Source organism: Aquarana catesbeiana, linkage group LG08 (genome assembly GCF_042186555.1).
Source record: "Aquarana catesbeiana isolate 2022-GZ linkage group LG08, ASM4218655v1, whole genome shotgun sequence".
NCBI classification, from domain to species: domain Eukaryota; kingdom Metazoa; phylum Chordata; class Amphibia; order Anura; family Ranidae; genus Aquarana; species Aquarana catesbeiana.
The window spans coordinates 169,441,571-169,460,388 of NC_133331.1; the positions used below are offsets into that span (position 1 = coordinate 169,441,571).

At 41.0% G+C, this 18,818-nt stretch overlaps 1 protein-coding gene across 1 annotated transcript in view; it reads right to left on the reverse strand.

Moving 5' to 3' along the window:
- CDH23 (cadherin related 23) overlaps positions 1–18,818 on the reverse strand; it is a 1,935,615-nt gene that overhangs the window by 138,156 nt on the left and 1,778,641 nt on the right. The window contains exons 41-45 of the mRNA XM_073596703.1: positions 17,491–17,700; positions 14,490–14,597; positions 12,752–12,854; positions 5,808–5,933; positions 2,167–2,370 (exon numbers count right to left, since the gene is read on the reverse strand). Coding sequence (XP_073452804.1) covers positions 2,167–2,370; positions 5,808–5,933; positions 12,752–12,854; positions 14,490–14,597; positions 17,491–17,700 — 751 coding nt within the window. The remainder of the gene's footprint in view (positions 1–2,166; positions 2,371–5,807; positions 5,934–12,751; positions 12,855–14,489; positions 14,598–17,490; positions 17,701–18,818) is intronic.

Sequence of the window (18,818 nt, forward strand, 5' to 3'; positions counted from 1 at the left end):
GCATCACAAAATCCCTGACACACTTTTGGGTCTAATTACAATACAATTGAAATAACATGTCCATTCTTATACTATCCGCTCTGTCTCCTAATGCTGTGTGCACCCGTGTGTGTGATTTATACAAAAAAATTCCGTCTATACCTGATTTCAGAGCGCCGCTCGGGTCTCACGTGACTGGCTGCCTCTCTCTTCCTCTCCTCCCGGCTGACGTCAACTGGGGGATTCTCAGCCCCTCCCGCTGCAGCTGTCAGACGAGGAGAGAAGAGAGACGGGCGGTCACGTGAGCACCGGGAGACACTCTGAAATCAGGTATAGACGGCATTTTTTTTTTAAATTACACACAAAGGGGCACACAGCATTAGGAGACAGAGGATAGTATAAAGAGGTCAGAGTGGCTTAACAACCACTTTAAATCTAGATCTGCCTCAGATCAGCTGAGACAAATAAGAATCAGACAACAATATACAACCACATCTCTTGTGCCATAAATAGCAGACTCCCAATTAGATTGTGGGTCACAACAAAGCAACTGTGGTATGATCCACTGCATTATACAACAATATCTCCCAATATTTGCCTACGTTTAGACAAGTGATTCTTTCTTTAAGTGATTCTTTATACAAGTGATATGCATTTCAGACTCTGCCCCACCTGAATGTCTTATCTTCTGTGTTCCTTAACAGGTATGCTTTACACCCACCCAAAACTGAAAATTGACTTTGCTTTCACTGTCTGTGTGCATTTTGGTATGTTCCTGCTTACATCCACTCAAAAATGAAAAATGACTTTGCTCCCCCAAAATCCATACAAGACCCTTACCCGAGCATGCAGCTTGGCAGATCAGGAAAGGGGGGGGCGAGCAACCCCCTCCTAGACCATACCAGGCCACACACCCTCAATATGGGGGATGTGGGTGCTTCCCCATGTTGATGGGGACAAGGGCCTCTTCCTAACAACCCTGGGCTGTTGTTGTTGGGGGCCTATCGAAATCTGGAAGCCCCCGTTAACAAGGGGGCTCCAAATCCCCACCCCCTCCTACGGTATGTGAATGAGTATGGGGTACATTGTACCCATACCCATTCACCCCCCAAAAAAAGGCAGTGTAGTGTAAATAAAAACAAGAAATGGTTTTGACATCTCCTTTATTAAAAATATTCCACCGGTCTTTTCCCTCCGGTCTTCTTCCTTTGGTCTTCTCTGCTGCCGACCCGATCCTCCTCTGATGCTGTCTACCATGTTTGTGCCAGCTCCGCTCTCTGCCGGTTCTTATATAGCAATGGGGCGTGGCCATCCGGTGACGTCACCATGAGACCCGCGGGGGTCTCACGGTGACGTCACCTGATGGCCACACCCCACTGCTATATAAGAACCGGCAGAGAGTGGAGCTGGCACAAAGACGGGAGACAGCGTTGGAGGAGGACCGGGTCGGTGGCAAAGAAGACAGCAGCAGCGGAGTAGACTGGAGAAAGAAGACCGAAGCAAGAAAACTGGAGTACCCCATACTCATTCACATGGGGGGGCGGGATCTAGAGGTATGTGACATGTGTGCTCCCACACATGGTTAACCTGGATATTTCATACATTTGCTCTGTGGTTGATATAGAAGCAGTGCTGAGTTTAATATTGCTTATTGACATCACTAAACTAGTCTCAAAATACCAACCAAATCATTCTCTTCGTTCTTCTCAAGACCTCATGCTCTCTAGCTCCCTTGTCACCTCCTCCCATGCTCACCACCAGGACTTCTCCTGAGCCTCTCCCATCCTCTGGAACTTCCTTCTCCAATCTGTCTGACTATTTCCTACTCGGTCCACTTTCATACGATCCCTGAAAACTCATCTCTTCAGAGAGGCCTATCTGGTTCTCAACTAACTGTACATTTGTGTTCTCCATCAGCCAATCCCCCACAGTTATTATCTTTTGAATCTCTTGACCCTTAGATTGTAAGCTCTAATGAGCAGGGCCCTCTCATTCCTACTGTATTAAACTGTATTGTAATTGTACTGTCTGGTCTTATGTTGTAAAGCACTGTGTAAACTGTTGGCGCAATATATATGAATCCTGAATAATAATAATGTAAATCACAAAAATACACCATCTGTTCACATCATTACAAGTTAAGTGTCTAATATGTATTAGTAATTCAAAGATTACAGAATAACATACCTGGAGCACTATTTTCCCTAAGTCGCGTACTAACACTCTGTGGGTTAAATATGGGTCTGTTGTCATTGGCATCCAATATTGTTAAGACTAGTGAAGCTGTGTTATTTAACTTTCCAATATCTTCTGCCACAAGTGTTAAATTCAGCACGGGAACAGAGAAAGCTTCTCTGTCTATATTTCTCCCTGCTTTCACAGCCACAACACCTAAAAGACAATACAATGATCAATGACACTTGCAAAATCAAAAAATCAAATAAGCAAAAAAATTACACATTTAATATTATTATTCACTTATCTTGCAAGAAGATCTGAACAAATTAATGGGGTGGGCAAATACATGGCAAATGATGTTTAATGTGGAAAAATAATGCATTTAGGTGGCAAAAACAAAAATGCAATCTACTCACTAGAGGGAGAACCTCTGGGGAATCTAGGATGGAAAAATAACCTGAGGGTCCTAGTAGATGATAGGCTCAGCAAAGGCATGCAATGCCAAGCTGCTGCCGGCAAAGCCAATAGAATATTGGCATGCATTAAAAAGGGGATTAACACAAGAGATGAAACTATAATTCTCCCACTCTACAAGACTCTGGACTCTGGCACCTGGAGTATGCCATCCAGTTCTGGGCACCAGTCCTCAGGAGGAATGTGCTGGTAATGGAGAGAGTACAGAGAAGGGCAACAAAGATAGTAAAGGGACTCGAGGATCTTAGTTATGAGGAAAGATTACAAGCACTGAACTTATTTAGATATTTTCATGAATGTCATAAGAGAGATCCCTCAGAGCTGAAAGTCATAGCTATAAAAAGATATCCTCCCCCCCATTGAGGGGGTAGTAATATGAAAAGACAGATTTCCAGAAAGAAAACCCGATGAATTTTTGACCTTTGCTCTGACAATCCCCTGGGGCTCAATATAGAATGGGACATTAAAGGGGTTGTAAACCCTTATGTTTTTTCACCTTAATGCATCCTTTGCATTAAGGTGAGAAAAAACACCCGGCAGTGACTGGCCCCCCAGCCCCCCCCCATTTTACTTACCTGAGCCCTGGAACTTGACCCAGCAGGGACGCACTGCCCGGGGTTCTTGGCTCTTGATTGGATAGATTGATAGCAGTGCAGCCATTGGCTCCCGCTGCTGTCAATCAAATCCAATGATGCGGGTGCCGGGGGCGGGGTCGAGTCATACATTCGACGGCTATGGATGCCGAATAATGGACTTGGGAGCATGCCCGCAAGGTAACCCTGCGGGAGAGCACTTCTCCTAGGGGGTTATCTGATGCGGGGAGGACCCGCGAGACCCGCCGAGGGACCCCAGAAGAGGATGTTCAGGGCCATTCTGTGCAAAACAAGCTGCACAGTGGAGGTAAGTGTGACATGTTTGTTATTTTTTTTTTTTTAAATAATCGAAGCTTTTCAATCACTTTAATTGTTACATTAACAACAGTTAATCTGTTTTTGGCATATGTTGTACTAATCCCGTCTTTAGGGGCTGTCGGACGGGATAGTATACGATTTGAATGTCATTATGAACTGAGTAATTTTTATGTGGGTATTAATCAATACTGAATTTGAATTTAATATATCTTTTAAAATTTTTATTTTTTTAATTTCAATTTCAATAATCTGTGAAGGTTTACTATATACATGGTGGTTAGACTGTTATGTGTATCACTAATATCATTCTGTGATACTACTGCTTGTCAGATGAAAGCAATTGGTTATTGGATAGCATTCTGATGATCAATATGACTGATCCGAAGCTTTTTAGTATCGGATCAGGGATGATAACAGATAGCTAATTTCTGTGGTAATTATGTTTACACAGGAGCTTTAGGAAAAAGTTTTTAATTTTTTTTTTAAATTTTAAAGTTGACCGTGACAGCTTTAATGTGGCGGCGCATGGTGATTTTTGCTTAATATAGTGTTGTTGTTAAAAATGTCTGTTTTTAAACAATATTTGCCACAAAAACTGTGCTGTATGTGTGACACGTGGGAGGAACAGATGAGTTTTTGTACTTTTGGTGTCACTCCTGCCTAGTATAAATTATGTGGTGAGTGACGTCCCAAAGTTATCTCCATTCTTAGTCGATGCTTGTTACAGGGAAACGCGTTGGTTGGAGACAATCTTGTGATGTCACCACGCACCAGCTGGCAGTCTGACAACCTGTGGCTGTGTCTTTGTATCGTATTTCTTTGCTGAGCTTAAGAAAATTTTATGGAATAAACTACCATTATTTACTGCACCATGAAGTTCCTTTTCTTTTAAATCTCTTATACTTACTGGAAGAGCATCGGCAGAGTGACTGGAAGGTGCAAATTTATTAAAACATCCTGTTGTCCATGACGGAGTGGCTAGTTTTTGGAGCGGACCAGATGGAACATCACAGCTGATTACTGTGCATATCAGGCGAGCTTGATCCCTATAACTTGAGGTCCATTGGGTCCGGTAAGAGGCCATCTGGCTTTTTTCGCTTACTTCTTCACTGGGATATAAAGTATTGACCAGTTGCCATTGCAGATTGCAGATTTCTGGGTGTTGCACCCGAAGTTGCCTTCATTGTTCCTTCATTGGTACTTCATTTTTGTGTGATTTGGGACTTTCATAACCAAATAACTAGAAGTTGTTTTTTATTTATTTATTTTTTTTGTTACATTTTAAAAAAAAAAAGTTTTTCGTGTTTTTGTGTTTTTTTTACACATTAACAATTGATTCACATGGACTGATTCACTTGCATTTTATGTGTTTTTGCATGATTACTTAATAATGTGTTTGTATAGCCAAAACTTTTTACTTTTGGCCGAAGTAGGAAAGAAGTAAAACTCCTGTCAGTTTATTTGTCAATGTTTTTATCCAATCAGTAAGAGTTTCCTTTATGTCCTGTCCCAAGGGCGCAAAGGACAGGGAACTTCCCTCTTGGACAGCTGTCACTAGAACAGGTGTCTCTATTGGCGGTTTTTCTGTCACCCCTTTGACAACCGTAAAATCTTGAAATTCCCATCACCTTCTATCACAGTGAAAATGGCCACAAGGACAAATAGAGAAAGTGAATTTTCCAAATAGGGAAAAAAAGAAGAAAACCTGACAAGGGTCCTAACATTTCCATATTCCACCCAAAACTAGAAAAAAAAGTTTTGGTTATAGAGACACTTTAGCTATACAGGGTATTATAAACCTACAGTATATTCAGTTTAACAGAAATTACTATTGCAAGGAAAGCACTATATGTTTTATCCATATGTACCACATCCTTCCATTTAATGATGAAATTTCCTCCAAACAGAAAAAACGAATAGGAATTTTATGGTACCACATTCAATGTTTTTATATATAAAAAAACACTGAAATGTAATCAAACAATTAAAATCAAACATTTAATAGAGTACAGTGTGTACAGTGTTTGTACATGTTGCTGAGTGCTGACATTACTATTTATCATAAGAGAGTATCTCCCATGATATATATCATCGGTGATACATTCTTATGAGAAATATTAATATTAACGGAGGGAATTTCATCATGCTATCTTTGGTTTACATTTTTCTGCATCAGACACATTTAGGGAAAGAGTATATTAAAGGTACAGTGCCTTTAAGTGCCACTAAATAATATAAATGTTAATCAGTTAAAGTGAGTCATACCTGTGCTGCTGTTTATGGTAAACAAATCCATCTGGTTACCAAGATGTCGATATGAAACCACAGCATTTACTCCTAAGTCATTGTCTATAGCTAGAATAGGTCCATTGAGGACAATGATGGATGTTCCTAGATTAAACATAAGAGTCAGAAATCTTAAAATGTATTTGTTAATGACTTTTTAATGATAGCCTTCCCCCAGATCCCTACCCCTTTCCCAACATATTGCACAAATTTTTGTGACAAACATCAGCAAATGAATGAGACAAGATGAGGCCAAGTGACACATGTTTAGCGATGGCTCAGGCTGTTGCAGCCCTAGCAGACTGAATAGACACTCATAGTCCTAAAATCCTGAAGGAAAGAAAAGGCACAGTGGTTAGCTTGTCTATACATGAGGCAGCTGTAACACAATATCAAAGTTAAATACTAATGACAATTATAGCCACAGTCATTATAGGCCTTCATAGTACAAGTCTGAATATTGCAACAGCAATTTTAGAATGCTTCCAAAAACCTTAGTTAAGCCCCTTACTGATCTCCTGCGGTTTTCGCTCTTGAAAAAAATGCTCTAAAGGAAACTGCAGCAAATTGGTGTGCGGGGGCCAAGGAGTTGACTACATAACTACATATACTGTATGTCTCACAGACATGTTTTTTTTTTTAAATTCATGTGTTGTGTATGAATCCTTTTTAATAAAACTGATAATAGAAAAAGTATTGTACTCACATTAGTCTATATAAGATTAGTGTTCCCATGACACTGAACAATGTCTGGCTTAAATATCACCTCCCAAGCCTGGTCACATGGTAAAGGGTAAGGGTTGACATGGAACCACTCCTGGGCTCACCTAAATAACTCATATTCCACCTCAGATAGCACAGAGGATCTCCACCCCTTTAGAATGCTATACCTGATGACATCATGTTTCCAGAGTTGACTTCCTTTCTAAGACTACAGGATGGCAGTTAACATAGAAAAACCTGTATACTCTTAAAATCCAAACAAAACATACCAGCAAAGTAATAAATTGTGATAACACCACAAAAGTAGCAGAATGTTTGCGGGAAAAATGTCCGTGTCCCCTACCTCCTCTCAGTTCTGATGCAGCAGCTGCTTTTTCATCATTTGACAATTGTGGGAGTGTCAAGAGGCCTGCATCCCCCTCCATGTGCGGCGGTTCTTTTCTACAACCCCTACATCACTGTTGAATGCTGTTGTGATGCAGAGGTTGGAGGAAGGAAGTGCGGTGAGTTGTGTGGGACAGAAAGATCTAAAACTCCTGTTCATGTTTATTGAGAAGACAATGACTGTTGCATCATTGGAACCAAGGTAAGGTAGCAGAAATGGGTCACTGAACAGGTGATAATAGGAGATTTGTAAAGGGCATTAACACCCTAAACATACCCAGGCACAAAAACTGGTGCAACTGACATAACAAAACAAAACAAAAAATTGGGCAAGGAGTGATAAACAAATGAAGAGAGTCTTTTCAGTACTTAAGAAAAGTCCATAAGAGTCACTGTGGTATGAAGTTCACATTATGGCAGTGTCAGCAGTCTCTCCTCCAAGCAGGATCTGACAAGGCTCCCACCAGTAAACCATGTATAAACAGAAAACAGAAGGAGAGAAAAGTACCACTACTGTAGAATTTATTAAATATATTGGTAAAATGAAAAACAATATGCACTCACGTTTAAAAGACATTAAAAAGCATATCAATAGGTCTCAAGCAGGTGGCAACCTCCCAAGTGGTCAATGGTGAGCATGCCCCTCTGCGTGAATGTAATGTAAGGTGCTTTGAACCAGAAAGTTGACCAAGGGAACACCAAGAAGAGCCAGCTGGAGCAGCAGTCTGTTTGTGTATATCACATGGATAAGAACTACTGTGGACAGCAGGGAAGTGTGGCAGGCCCACAAAATGGCTGTGATGATGTCATGTGTGATGATGTGCGTGGTTATGCTGTTTCTTGTGGTTTGACAAAGGGAGCTACATATACATAACCACACCCATCATCACACATGACATCATCACAGCCATTTTGTGGGCCTGCCACACTTCCCTGCTGTCCACAGTGGTTCTTATCCATGTGATATACACATTCAGTCTGCTGCTCTTGCTGGCTCTTCTTGGTGTTCCCTTGGTCAACTTTCCGGTTCAAAGGACCTTACATTACATTCACGCAGAGGGGCATGCTCACCATTGACCACCTGGAAGGTTGACACCTGCTGGAGACCTATTGATATGCTTTTCAACCACTTAAATACTGGGCAATTTTACCCCCTTCCGACCCAGGCCAATTTTCAGCTTTCAGCTCTCTCGCACTTTGAATGACAATTGTGCAGTCATACAACACTGTACCCAAAGTAAATTTTTATCATTTTGTTCACACAAATGGAGATTTATTTTTTTATCTTTTGCCAAATAAATGAAAAAAGACCAAAAATGTAAAAAAAAAAAAAAAAAAAAGTTTTTTTTGTTTTTGTTATAAAAGTTTGCAAATAATCTTTCTTCTTCATGATCTTAGGCCACAATGTAATGTGCTACATTTCTTTGGTGACAATATGACAATAATCCAAATCAGTGTATATTATTTTGTCTGTAGGAAAGGTATACAGTCTACAAAATATGGTATATACCGTATCTGAAAATTGATTAATCCTGATGTACTGCCTATCTAATTTCTTGAGGCTCAAAAATGTCAAGATAGTACAGATATGCCCTAAATTACCAATTTTTGGGAATGTCGACAGTCCAAGGTATTTAGAGGCATTGCAAGTTTTTTGAAGTTGTAATTTTTTTTCAAATTTTTTTGGAAAATGAAGAAATAAAAATTATGTTTTTTCTTTTCTTACATACTGTCACCAGTGCAGTACAGCATCATCATATAATAATATATGGGTAACAGTACGAAAAAAAATGTAATCATTTTTTTTTCAATTTCGTTTCCGATTTTGTATTATTATTATTTTTTTTCTTTTTACGATTTTTCTTTTTTTTTTAACGCACATTGTACTACTCTGGGGAAGTGATCAGTATTTTGTTTTTTTTGTTTTTTTACACATTATGTTTGCATATAGCAATGAATATCATTGCTATATGCAAGCATTTTACTAAATTAAATTGATTCATTGTTTGTTTTGTTTTGATTAGCTGTGATTGGCCACAGCTGATCACATGGTACAGATGGGCTGTGATTGGCCCAGTCTGTACTACGTGATCACTGTGAACAATCACAGCTAGCAACACAATTGTATACAATGGATGGCTTGAAAAAAAGCCATCCATTGTTTACAACTGTAATGTGACCTGCTGTGTTGGTTACAGAGGTCACATGGTACTGGCAGCGGGCCAGTACAGGAACGCAGCCGTTCACAGATTGCGCCACATGCGGGGCACGATGCAGGAGGACGTCATATGGCATCCACCTGAATCGACAAGTGGCTGGCCCCGGCGTCATCCACCTATAGGCCGGGCAGGAACAGGTTAATGTCTTTTAAACGTGAGTGCATATTTATTGTTTTTCATTTTACCAGTAGGTTTTAATAAATGCTAAACTTAGGTAGTGGCACTTTTCTCTCATTCTTTTTTTCTGTTTATAGATAACAGGAGGGTACTCATATTTTCATTGTATTTGTAAGCCATTGGGTCCCCTTAACAATACATTTGGCTTTTACATAGTTTTGAGAAATACAGCATCTCACAAAAGTGAGTACACTCCTCACATTTTTGTAAATATTTTATTATATCTCATTCATATTCATGTGACAACACCGAATAAATGACATTTTGCTACAATGTAAAGTAGTGAGTGTACAGCTTGTATAACAGTGTAAATTTGCTGTCCCCTCAAAATAACTCAACACACAGCCATTAATGTCTAAACCGCTGGCAACAAAAGTGAGTACACCCCTAAGTGAAAATGTGGGCCCAAAGTGTCAATATTTTGTGTGGCCACCATTTTTTTCCAGCACTGCCTTAACCCTCTTGGGCATGGGGTTCACCAGAGCTTCACAGGTTGCCACTGGAGTCCTCTTCCACTCCTCCATGATGACATCACGGAGCTGGTGGATGTTAGAGACAGATGCTCAATAGGGTTTAGGTTTGAAGCTATGCTTGACCAGTCCATCACCTTTACCCTCAGCTTCTTTAGCAAGGCAGTGGTCGTCTTGGAGGTGTATTTGGGGACGTTATCATGTTGGAATACTGCCCTGCGACCCAGTCAGCGAAAGGAGGGGATCGTGCTCTGCTTCAGTATTTCACAGTACATGTTGCCATTCATGGTTCCCTCAATGAACTGTAGCTCCCCAGTGCCAGCAGCACTTATGCAGCCTCAGACTCTGACACTCTCACCACCATGCTTGACTGTAGGCGAGACACACTTGTCTTGGTACACCGCATCTGGTTGCCGCCACACACACTTGACATCATTCGAATTAAATAAATGTATCTTGGTCTCATCAGCCCAAAGGACATGGTTCCAGTAAACTATGTCCTTAGTCTGCTGGTCTTCAGCAAACTGTTTGCGGGCTTTCTTGTGCATCATCTTTAGAAGAGGCTTCCTTCTGGGACGACGGCCGTGCAGACTAATTTGATACAATGTGCGGTGTATGGTCTGAGCACTGACAGGCTGACCCCCCACCCCTTCAACCTCTGTAGCAATGCTTTCAGCACTCATACGTCTATGTTCCAAAGATAACCTCTGGATAGGACGCTGAGCACATGCACTCAACTTCTTTGGTCAACCATGGCGAGGCCTGTTCTGAGTAGAACCTGTCCTGTTAAACCGCTGTATGGTCTTGGCCACCATGCTGAAGCTCAGTTTCAGGGTCTTGGCAATCTTCTTATAGCCTAGGCCATCTTTATGTAAAGCAACAATTCTTTTTTTCAGATCCTCAGAGAGTTCTTTGCGATGAGGTGCCATGTTGAACTTCCAGTGACCAGTATGAGAGAGTGAGAGCGATAACACCAAATTTAACACACCTGCTCCCCATTCACACCTGAGACCTTGTAACACTAACGAGTCACATGACACCGGGGAGGGAGAATGGCTAATTGGGCACAATTTGGACATTTTCAGGGGTGTACTCACTTTTGTTGCCAGCGGTTTAGACATTAATGGCTGCGCGTTGAGTTATTTTGAGGGGATATTTCTTCAGTGTTGTCACATGAAAAGATATAATAAAATATTTACAAAGATGTGAGGGGTGTACTCACTTTTGTGAGATACTGTATCTCTTATTGGATGTAAGTGCAACTTTTAACTGTTTTAATAAACTATTAAACTATTTTACACTATTGGAGCATTTCTTTCTTTACACATGGGTCAATGTGAATTGATGTGGCTGGCCTGAAGTAAAAGGGGGTGTAAAGGTTAGTTTAAAAAAAATAATAACAAACATGGTATACTTACCACCTCTGTGCAAGGGTTTTGCAGAGAGTGGCCCCAATCCTCCTCTTTTGGTGTCTCCCAGCAGCGCTCCTCCTCTTCCCGAGTGACCCCTCGGAGACCCACATTCCAAGGGGGCACCCATGCGGGCGCTCTACCTAGTCCTGCTGCTGCATCCATCGACATAGACAGCAGGACTTGGCCCCGCACTGGCTCCTGTGTCACTGGATTTGATTGACCGCAGCTGGAGCCAATGGCTGCTGCTGCTATCAATCTATCCAATGAGGACCCGAGACAGCGGCTGGAGCTGCTATGCTGGAATGATCGGGTCCAGGTAAATAAAAGGGGGGCTCTGGGGCGCTGCTGCACTACAGAAGATTTTTCACCTTAACGCATAGAATGCACTAAGGTGAAAAACCATGAGGGTTTACAACCCCTTTAAGGAGAGACAGTCCAAGTTCCATAGAGGGGCATAAAACATCTCACCGATGGTTGTGATTATGCTTGTTTAACCTTTCTAGAGATAGAAGGTCAATAAGATCTGGTAAGCACCCTTATTATCAGATGGTGATATACACAAAAGAAGTCTTTTTAACTTGAGGTATTGGAGCTATGAAATAACTTTTAAAAAAGATTGTTTTTAATATTTTTACCATTCCATGTGGACTCGTACATGTAGCGTGACTTTGTTCATTTATCTTAAGTAAACAGAGGCAGCTTGATTTTCATAAAATATACAGAAAAACAATTATCATATAAACTATTCAAAAACGTTAAAAGATTCTTGTGGCCACCAATCAACCCCCCTACAAAATTCTGCAACCAACACGAATGACTGCTCATCTCTCATCTCTGTCATTTTCACCTATTTACCTTCTTGCAACCAAGTGTTTCATATAAAGTCCCACTCCCCTTGCTCTCCCCCCTTTTGATGCATCTCTCTTATAGAATGGCCCAACACACAGAATCAATACCTATAGAGCAGAGAAGGGGGGGAGGAGTTCTGTAATTCTAATACATTTCCCACCCAAAGGGTGACAACCCTGCTTTTCTATATCTACTGTACAGTGAGTGAGTGTTGTCACCCCACAACAGGAAGTGTGTTACTGTCAAGATCGCCAGGTAAAAATAAAGAAAAAAAGCCAAAAAAAAGGAAAACAAAAGCAGCCACCACATCTGAAAACTGGTAAGCTGCAATTTATTACATTATGGCTTTGAGTTTATTTACACTTTAAACCAGTAAATGTGCCTTCCAGAACTATTCATGTATATTGTTATAAAGCAATGGATTTTGTAGGATAAACAAGAAATGGTCTGCTACATGCATTTGTTTTTCTCTGTTTGATACAATGAGAAAAAGTCAGTGTGTAAAAGGCTGATTGGAACATTATTATATTAGCCATTCGGTCAGTACTTTATAAAGGTTCTTCAAATCATGTAAAATCATTTTTAAAGTCTACTTATTGAGCAATTAAATACAAGTAAGTAATGCAATATAAAATCATAATAATGTTATATTCTTTACACCAATATAATGCAGTGATGTTCTAGAGTACCTGCTGGAGAGTTTTCCATGATCTCAGCTTGATATGATCCTTGGGAGAACACTGGCCTATTGTCATTCTCATCTGATATGGTCACAATCAACAGGTCAGAATCCTGGACAAAGAAACAGCATTAGTTGGTGTGTTTAAAAAAAGTGGGACGAGGCTTTCTTAAAGGAAACCTGTCCTGGGAGAAAGAAGGAGACTGCTATTGCTTTCTTCCTTCTGAAAATTCTAGTAACCTGGCTACTCTGACATCAATACGTCAGTGAACTGGAACAAAGTAAAATCAGAAATCTTGGTCTGCATTCTTAATATCAGTGAGTGACTTAAAGCTTAAGTTCACATTTAATGTCCCTTTAAATTGTTATTTTGGGTCCAACTGGCCCAAATTAACTATTTACTGCACTAACAGGTGTGTTTGCTGGGCGTGTATTAACTGTTTGTGCGTAGCCTCAGTTACATGCTGTATACAGCGCTGTGTTTTGGCAGTGGGACAAGGACTTCCCGACCCATCCCACTGCTGGAACAAAATAGAGTTGGGATGAGCACTGCTCAGCCATTCACAGTAAGCATTGCAATTTTTCATAAAATAGCAAAGCCTCCCATGAATGTCTGAGCAGCGCTCAGCCCCACTCTATTTTGTTCCAGGAGTGGGATGGGGCGTCCCGGTCCCACTGCTGGAACACAGCGCTGTATAGTGCATGTAGCTGAGGCTACATACAGGTAATACAGCGCTCCCAACATGCACACCTGTTATGCCGCGTACACACGAGCGTACTTTTCGACCGGACTGGTCCAACAGACCAAGTCTGGTAGACAATTCGACCGTGTGTGGGCTTCATTGGACCTGCAGTGGACTTTTATGGTCGAAAATCTGACGGACTTTAGATTTGGAACATGTTTCAAATCTTTACATCGGAACTCCGCCGGACCCAGTTCCTATCGAAAAGTCCACTCGTCTGTATGCTAATCCGACGAACGAAAACCGACGCTAGGGCAGCTATTGGCTACTGGCTATCAACTTCCTTATTTTAGTCCGGTCGTACGTCATCATGTACGAATCTGTCGGACTGGTGTGATCGTGTGTAGGCAAGTCCGTTTGTTCGGAAAGTCAGTCGGAAGTCTGCCCAAATTTCGTCAGGTGGACCGTCGGACCAGTCCGGTCGAAAAGTCTGCTCGTGTGTACGCGGCATTAGGGCAATAAATTGTTTGTTTGGGCCAGCTTGGTCCAAACAAACTTTTTAAAGGGACAGTTAACGTGGAGTTAGGCTTTAAGCTGGAAACAAGACTAAGCAGGACATTGTTTGATTCTTCTCATCATTAGTGGGGTCAAATTGACTTTCGTTTTTGACTGCGGTAATGTCAAAAGGTGCAAGATCAAAATTTTTTCTAGAACAAACAAATTTCGAACAGTGCATATGGTTTTTGTTCAGGAAAGTCAATTATGGTAAAAGCAAAATACATTTTAAAGTACTTTTAACTAACATTTGCCAAGTCATAAAATGCACTGAGAATGTGTGTACGAACATTTATTCAAAAATATACTGGTGTATGACTAGCTAAAGTACTGTAGCCACTGAATTAGCTTGACAGCTAAAGCATGTCATGGGGCAAATGTATCTGATAAGTTATATCGTTAGGGTGTGGGGGCTTAGAGACCCAGGTTGCCTTCTTTTTATCGTTTCCTTCTTACATGTGGCTGCACAGATAACGGAATACATAAATTTACAATCTTGTTCAAAATTACCTTTCTAGAATTGCGGGCATTTTCTGGATTATCCTTCACAGTTACCGTTAGCTTGTACTCTGCAATTTTCTCCCTGTCCAGGGGACGATTCACATAAACTATTCCAGTCTGAGGGTCAAAGAAAGAGAAAACAGGAAATAAACTTACTGTATGACTGCCACTGCTGCAGTTCAGAAGAAGCAGTATGATGTATAAAGGCTCATGTCCATTGTTTTTATGCATTTGACGTGTGGTTGGAATGCACCTCAACCAAAGGTCAGCAAAATCACATTGACTTTAATTAAGCAGTACACATGGCAGTTGAAAGTCTGAGTTTCTTTAGCTACAGCATTTGAACTGCAGGCAAAGCAGATCAAACGCAGCTTTTTCTTGTCAAATGCTTCCACAGTTGCATGCATTTAAATAGGAAATACAGTAGTTGACTTGAATGCCCATTGACATGACTCTAAAGGACTAAAGAAGAGTAACTTTCTGCACAGGTTTATTATTATTATACATGATTTATATAGCGCCAACAGTTTTCACAGCGCCAGGGCAATGTTAGAAATCATGGGGCCCCATACAGCCTACCTGATAGGGGCCCCCAAAAGCGCGCCATTGACCCGCCCACCTGCCTTAAAACGCAGCTTGGTCTTCCAGGGATAGTTATCTTCTATATGAAGACTGAAGCTGCTGGCTTGGCCCCCTGATAAGTAACTTGGCCCAGGCCCCCTACAAGATTGTACACCCTTATCACCCTTATCAGCAGCCCTCCATTCACCTCTACGGAGAGGTGGATGTAAACGGACTTGTGTCTGTTTACATCCACCTACCTCCGATCTGGTCCGATAAAAATAAGTCCTCCTCCATCTAGGTGGATCGGATCAGAGGGCAGTTGGGTGTAAATAGACAATGGAGTCCATTTACTCAGAGTGGGCTCTGTCCAAGTCTGCTCAGCATAAACTGAGTGGACATGGACTTGTCATCTGCCCACTCTGATCAGTGGAGAGATCTCCCCACTGAGCAAAGTGGAGTCCATCCCATGTAATAAGGACCTAGGGCAGGCCATGACTGATAACTTATTTTGCTATTGTGACACAAGTGAGTGAGCTCGGGGTGCAGAGAGTTTACCATTTTTTGAAGCCAATTAGAGCGCCCCGCAGCTAGATTAGGGGGCCGGACGCATGTATGGGGGGGTTTATTACGGGCCGTCATTGGTGATTTCTCAGCAAAATACCGCATAAAGACATGGATGGATGGGAGAGTTTGCTTTGCATATTATAAATTTATTAAACAGAGTTTTTGGTTTGTGGTGTTCAGATGCAGCGTAGGTCCACTTTGACCACATTTACTGCTACAGGGTGGCTGCGCTGTGCAGGATCATGTGTGTGTGTATATATATATATATATATATATATATATATATATATATATATATATGATCCTGCACTTCCAGGTATTGGCGTGAGTGTGCGCCACCAGCAACTGATGTAAACAAGGCAGATTGCTGTTCTGTCAGTGCAGAAGACATGGATCCTGTGTTCCTGTAAAGCAGGAACACCGATCCATGCCTTCCACTAGGAAAAGCACCTCCCCCACTACACTGAAACACTAGCTAGACAGCATTTACCCCTTTGATCGCCCCTGATGTTAACCCCTTCCCAGCCAGTATCATTAGTACAGTGACAGTGCATATTTTAGCACTGATCACTGTAATAATGTGACTGGTCCCCAAACAAGTGTCAAAAGTGTCAGGTGTCTGATTTTTCTGCCGCAATATTGCAGTCCCACTATAAGTCACCATTACTAGTAAAAAATAAATTAAAATTCCATAAATATATCTCATAGTTTGTAGACGCTATAACTTTTGCGCAAACCAAGCAATATGCGCTTATTGGTATTTTTTATGCCAAAAATACGTAGCAGAATATATATTGGCCTAACTTGATTAAGTAATTAGATTTTTTTAATGGATGTGTTTTATAGGCGAAAATAAAAAATATTGTTTTTTTACTTTCAAAATTGTCGGCAGTTTTTTGTTTATAGCACAAAAAATAAAAACCGCAGAGGCGATCAAATACCAAAGGAAGCTTTATTTGTGGGGAAAAAAAGGACATAACTTTTATTTGGGTACAGCGTTGCATGACTGCGCAATTGTCAGTTAAAGTATCATCGCAAAAAACGGCCTGGTTAGGAAGGGGGGGGGGGTAAATCTTTCGGCAGTGATTAAAGTGTGAAGGTAAGAATGTCAACATATTAGGTCAGCAAGCATTTTTAAGAAGAAAAGAGAAAATGGCAGCCTTCATGTTTCTCAAATCACAGGCTTTATGTAGACTTTTTTTTTTCTCTGGTGAAATTTATTTTGCAATGGTATATGATCCTGTAGGCACTGTGTACCCTACAGATGAAATCAAATCTTAGAGGTTCCTTTTTATTAAAATATAACAATTTTTTGGCATGATGCTTTTACTAAGTGTGTAATGCAGTACTGTTCAGGAAAAGTAACAAAGACAACCTGCTCAGATATGTTGCTAAGGGTAATATCATAAAAAACAAAAAGTCACCAGTAGTCCCACAATAATGACGTTGGAACAGAGGTAACAGTAACTTTAACCTTGACAAAGGGTCCTCACTGACCGTTAATTAATCATCTTATTCCTATCCTCAGGTTCTATTTTGGAATTTGGGTACTAAACTGAAGAGAAGTACCTATGCCTCAATGCCCTGAAAATATTATCTGGGTGGGGTATTGGTTAGGTGGGAAGCTGTCTTGTTACTGGAGGGGAGAAGGATTAGGCTATTGTACTTGGCTTGCAAGACACTGCTTGGAGACCACCATCTTACACTGTATGTTTGCTATAACAAAAAGGATCACCCACATTAGTCCTGTATAATAAATATTATCGGCATACTTATGGTAACCTTAAATTCTGCAATATATGCTTATATACTTTTTAACCTTTCAAAAAAGCCACTCTATATACTGTATAATCCCTTTTTTATGAGAGCAATGTAGACTTACATTTTCATTGATGGAAAAAGAGTTTTCGGTGTTCCCTCCTGTTATATTAAAGGTCAAAATGGCATTACGGCCAGCATCAGCATCACTGGCAAGGATCCGAGTGATAGGCGTTAATACTGGGCTATTCTCACTGATGGTTATGTTCAGTGGAAGATTGAGAAGAACAGGATCATTGTCATTAATGTCCAACACTCGCACTTCAACAATTACCTAAAATGGTATAAAGAAAACCAGACGAATTAGTAATACAAACAAAAATAGCATAAATTAATGCACTTACAAGAACTTACTTTTCCTACTCTAAGGGTTCTACCACTATGTTGCTACTAACAAACAAAACTCCTCTTTACTCTCTTGCTACTAGCTGTGACTTTGAAACAAATACAACTCAATGTGACAGTAGTTGCCTGCGATACTATTAAATGTTTGTAAAAAGCTTTTTTTTTTTTTTTTTTTTATTTAGTACATTGTACAATTACAATACAGGTGCCAACAACAATACTCCACATACATACATACGTTTGCGGTGTCACAATACAATAATTATGTAAGACCAGACATTCCAAGCAGAAGTAACGGACATCTGGGCAACATCTAATGCCACGTACACACGGGCGGACTTTTCGACCGGACTGGTCCGACAGACTTTCCAACGAACTTTCGACAGACTTCCGATGGACTTTTGAACGAACGGACTTGCCTACACACGATCACACCAAAGTCCGACGGATTCATATGTGATGACGTACGACCGGACTAAAATAAGGAAGTTGAAAGCCGGTAGCCAATAGCTGCCCTAGCGTGGGTTTTCGTCCGTCGGACTAGCATACAGACGAGCGGATTTTTCGACCGGACTCGAGTCCGTCAGACAAATTTGAAACATGTTCCCAATCTAAAGTCTGTCAGATTTCTGACCGAAAAAGTCCGCTGCAGGTCCGATGGAGACCACACACAGTCAGATTGTCCGCCGGATTCGGTCTGTCGGACCTGTCCACTCGAAAAGTTCGCTCGTGTGTACATGGCATAACAGGCAGCTGACAGACCAGGCAGCTTGTACAGGCCCAATAGTAAGAAGCAGGAATAACAACCTGGATCAAACTATTACAATCGATGGATGTTGTTGTACCCCCTAGGACCTTACAATAAACATGGCCTAAATCAAACAATTATTTTCCCAAGTTAAACTTACATAACTTAACAAAAACAAAAGGGGCCCTTTATGAGGGGTTAAAGAAAGAAAAGGACCAAAAAGGGGAGAAAAAAAGCCTGGGGAAATAAATAAAGGGGGGAGGAGACAGGGAGTTGGGGGGGGGCATTAGAATCATAAG